A 4,560-nucleotide genomic window follows, 5' to 3' on the forward strand; every position below is an offset into this window, starting at 1 on the left:
GCAATGTCCCTTTCGAGGAAGTCAGGCCAGGCAAGGAGCCCAAACTGAACCTGACATTGCCCAGAGAATGGGCTCATCAGGAAATTGTACAGGGAACTAGGCAAACAGGTAGGCCCATGGTTCAGTTGTGGGTGACAAGAAACAAGTCTCGATGAAACACCAACTTAAACCTAATAGGAAGCTTTTAGGTGTATAAGGAACTAAATTGGACATAGAGTGTGAGGCGGATGACCGGGTATGTTTATCGGCTGAAAAGTCGTTTGCTCACGGTATGCATTGTTGACGGTATAAAGTTTCCTGGAGATATGCTTATTGGTATGGATATCTTAAGCTGGGCCAATTATACTCTATTTCAGAGAAAGTATCCACCCTGTAATTTTCTTTATATTGATGGGGTCAAATTACCAGTGACTTTTACTGATAGCCCAAGTCTAGGTATAATTGTTTCTAAAAAAGCAAAGACGAACAACATAGACACAGTCGAAATAGTTGTCATGCCAAATACTGTTATGACTCCAATTAAAAGTACTATACCAACATGGGTCGTTAATCCCGGTAACCAGCCACTAAAGATTAAGGGGGAACCATGCTGGCTGAACTGAGTGATGTGCAGTCTTCGGAATATATTATCATGCCTACCTTATCAGATAAAACCATTAAAAACGATGCCTGTATCAATCGAAGTATATCTGACACAGTTTAAGTGTTGATTTTCCTGCTCCTCGTCCTTCAGTTGCTGACTTGCCTGCGTCTGGTCCTTCGGGTGCTGACTTACCTGCTTCTGGTCCTTTGGGTGCTGACATACCTGTGTCTGGTCTTTCTGGTGCTGACATCCCTGCGTCTGGTCCTTTGGTTGCTGACTTACCTGCATCTGGTCCTTCGGGTGCTGACTTACCTGCTTCTGGTCGTTCGGGTGTTGACTTGCCTGTTTCCGGTCCTTCGGGTGGTGACTTGCCTGTTTCCGGTCCTTCGGGTGTTGATTTGCCTGTTTCCGGTCCTTCGGGTGTTGACTTGCCTGTTTCCGGTCCTTCGGGTGGTGACTTGCCTGTTTCCGGTCCTTCGGGTGTTGACTTGCCTGTTTCCGGTCCTTCGGGTGGTGACTTGCCTGTTTCCGGTCCTTCGGGTGTTGATTTGCCTGTTTCCGGTCCTTCGGGTGTTGACTTGCCTGTTTCCGGGCCTTCGGGTGGTGACTTGCCTGTTTCCGGTCCTTCGGGTGTTGACTTGCCTGTTTCCGGTCCTTCGGGTGGTGACTTGCCTGTTTCCGGTCCTTCGGGTGGTGACTTGCCTGTTTCCGGTCCTTCGGGTGTTGACTTGCCTGTTTCCGGTCCTTCGGGTGGTGACTTGCCTGTTTCCGGTCCTTCGGGTGTTGACTTGCCTGTTTCCGGTCCTTCGGGTGTTGACTTGCCTGTTTCCGGTCCTTCGGGTGTTGACTTGCCTGTTTCCGGTCCTTCGGGTGTTGACTTGCCTGTTTCCGGTCCTTCGGGTGTTGACTTGCCTGTTTCCGGTCCTTCGGGTGTTGACTTGCCTGTTTCCGGTCCTTCGGGTGGTGACTTGCCTGTTTCCGGTCCTTCGGGTGTTGACTTGCCTGTTTCCGGTCCTTCGGGTGGTGACTTGCCTGTTTCCGGTCCTTCGGGTGTTGACTTGCCTGTTTCCGGTCCTTCGGGTGGTGACTTGCCTGTTTCCGGTCCTTCGGGTGTTGATTTGCCTGTTTCCGGTCCTTCGGGTGTTGACTTGCCTGTTTCCGGTCCTTCGGGTGGTGACTTGCCTGTTTCCGGTCCTTCGGGTGTTGACTTGCCTGTTTCCGGTCCTTCGGGTGTTGACTTGCCTGTTTCCGGTCCTTCGGGTGGTGACTTGCCTGTTTCCGGTCCTTCGGGTGTTGACTTGCCTGTTTCCGGTCCTTCGGGTGGTGACTTGCCTGTTTCCGGTCCTTCGGGTGTTGACTTGCCTGTTTCCGGTCCTTCGGGTGTTGACTTGCCTGTTTCCGGTCCTTCGGGTGTTGACTTGCCTGTTTCCGGTCCTTCGGGTGTTGACTTGCCTGTTTCCGGTCCTTCGGGTGTTGACTTGCCTGTTTCCGGTCGTTCGGGTGTTGACTACTTGCGGTCGTCCGGGTGTTGACTTGCCTACTCCCAGTCCTTCGGGTGTTGACTTGCCTGCTTCTGGTCCTTCGGGTGTTAACTTACCTGCTTCCAGTCCTTTGGGTGCTAACTTGACTGCTTCCTGTCCTTCGGATGTTGACTTACCTGCTTCTGATCCTTTGGGTGTTGAGTTACTTGTGTCCAGTCAGAGTGCCACTTGCCCGTTCTTAATAGTAATATTCTCAGCCACTCTATTAAGCCCTCTGAAGATTTGGATGTTAACCCACAGTTCGACTTTGAAGAGGGTGACTTTGACCTGCAACATGATCAAATGGATTTTGGGTACACTGCAGATGAGTTTGATGTTTTCCCAGAGTTAACTTTTGATCCCTTACCTGCTGGTGACTCTGACACCTCTCTTTGAGGAGAACCATCCCACTTTCTATCTGAAGTTATACCCATGCCTACAGTTGCAACATAAATGAAGGAAGTACAGGTTGGTGCGATTACTTCTCCAACACTCACTAACCTGATAGCTCCTGCTAAAGATGGTCATGAGGAAATTCCATTATTGGATCATCTGGATGAGAGTGAGAAGAGGAACATCCAGAACCTCTTCCAAAAGTTCCCTGGTTTGTTTAGTACAGACACCTTGGATATAGGTACCATTCCCGATGTTACACATTCAATACCAACAGAAAATGCCAAACCAACTGTTAACAGGTAGTGGAGGTTACCGCATACAGCACACATTACAATTCGAGAACAGTGTGATGCCATGGCTACAGCTGGTGTCATTGAGCCTTTAACTAGCCCTTGGCTAGTTGTACTTGTGAGGAAGAAGAATGGCACTGTACGATTCTGTGTAGACTTCCGCACTATTAATGCCCTTACAACAACTGACTCATACCCATTACCACAAATTCAGCAAGTGATTGATGACCTCCACCGAAGCTGTATTTTTTCATCCTTGGATGCCCACTCTGCCTATAGGGCTGTTCTAGTTAAACCCCAAACCAGCCTTCAGTGATGGAGCTCGTGTCTGGCAATTCAAAAGGATGCCATATGGTTTGAAAACAGCTCCTCAAACATTTCAACGGATCATTAATTTTATACTGTCATCTGTGTTAGGTCGCCATACAGCTGCATACCTTGATGTAGTCATCTTTAGCAGAAGTATGGAGGAACATTTGAACCACCTACAGGAAACACTGTCCCTATTACATTGAGCGGGGGTACTTTTAAACCCCACCAAATGTGAGATTGCTGTCAGGAATTTCAAATTTCTGGGATTTGAGGTGTCGGCAGAGGGAATCCTTCCTGATCCAGACAAAGTACAAGCCATAACAGAGATGACATACCTTAAAGATGTCCGTGGCATTAGGAGGTTTTTTGGCGCTGCAGGCTTTTTCCGACGATACATCGCCAATTTTGCTAAAATGGCAGCTCCGTTAACAGCTCTGACTAGGAAAAATGCAGTTTACTTGGACAGGTGAGTGCCAGCAAGCATTTGAGTCTTAAATCAGCTTTGATATCTGTGGGTGGGTGCTTCATGCGCTGGGTGGTGTGAAGCGATGGAGTGGTAGTCTAGTTAGTGTTTATAGCTTTTGCATGCCTTCTCGCTTACAGCTGCCACCGCTGGCTAGCCTTGTGCGAAAAAGGGAGCAGCTCTGCATAAGCCTCCCCCTGCCAGTGCATAGCCTCTCCATCATCGAGACTCCCTGCAGTGCTTCCTCATGGCCTCCCATGGAAACTGGGTACAATGCGGTTCCAGGCTAAACTGAGGGGGATCTCAGAGCAGCAGGAGGCCCCAGAGGTTCAGGGTCATGGCCCACCGGCGTGTGGACACGCCCTGGCCCTGTACCAACTTCTGCCCCCAAGCCCCCTTGGGTTAATGGGAGGCTCAGGGGAGGTGGGCCTTGCCAGTCCTCCTCCCCCCAGATATAACCAATCGGCAGTGCCACTAATAAACGGAAAGGCTGGGAGGAGGGGAAAAGTCCCTCCCACCCAGCAAGTGAGGCGGACTGTGGGCCCTGCTGGGAGGGCGACTGCTGGAGCGCAGGCTGGGAACGGGAACTACTCATCTCGCCTGCGCTCTGGTGGCCGCCAGCCCAGAGTGAAGCTTGTGGGGGAAAGCCCTCGGGAACCCCACAGGTGGATGATGGGGCACGCAGCCCGCCACCCCCTTTTATATGGGGCAGCGTTGGTGCGGGTGGCAGAGGTGGCATCCACCTAGAGCGACTGCCAGAGGCTGAACCTCAGGCGAGAATTCAGGATAGGGGCTTGGAACGTCTGTTCTTTGCGTCAGGATGGTCGGTTGCCTCTACTGTCGAGGGAACTGGGGAGGCTGAGAGTTGAGGTGGCTGCTCTCTCGGAGGTGAGGAGGCCTGGCAGCGGCATGACCTGTGTAGGTAGCTACACCTATTACTGGTCGGGCCGCAGCGACGGCCACCATCTCCAGGGAGTAGCCATTGCCACCTCCAGC

At 51.2% G+C, this 4,560-nt stretch overlaps 1 protein-coding gene across 1 annotated transcript; it reads right to left on the reverse strand.

The window, feature by feature from the left end:
- Window positions 1–643: 643 nt before the first annotated feature.
- Window positions 644–2,537, reverse strand: LOC113807335 (serine/arginine repetitive matrix protein 1). The gene is made up of 3 exons (XM_070137058.1): window positions 2,471–2,537; window positions 2,125–2,252; window positions 644–2,035 (listed from the first exon to the last, which is right to left on the reverse strand). Exons 1-3 carry the CDS (start codon window positions 2,535–2,537, stop codon window positions 644–646), a joined length of 1,587 nt encoding a protein of 528 aa, XP_069993159.1.
- Between the last annotated feature and the right edge of the window lie 2,023 nt (window positions 2,538–4,560).

The sequence above is a fragment of the Penaeus vannamei genome, chromosome 22, assembly GCF_042767895.1.
Source record: "Penaeus vannamei isolate JL-2024 chromosome 22, ASM4276789v1, whole genome shotgun sequence".
Lineage (NCBI taxonomy): Eukaryota > Metazoa > Arthropoda > Malacostraca > Decapoda > Penaeidae > Penaeus > Penaeus vannamei.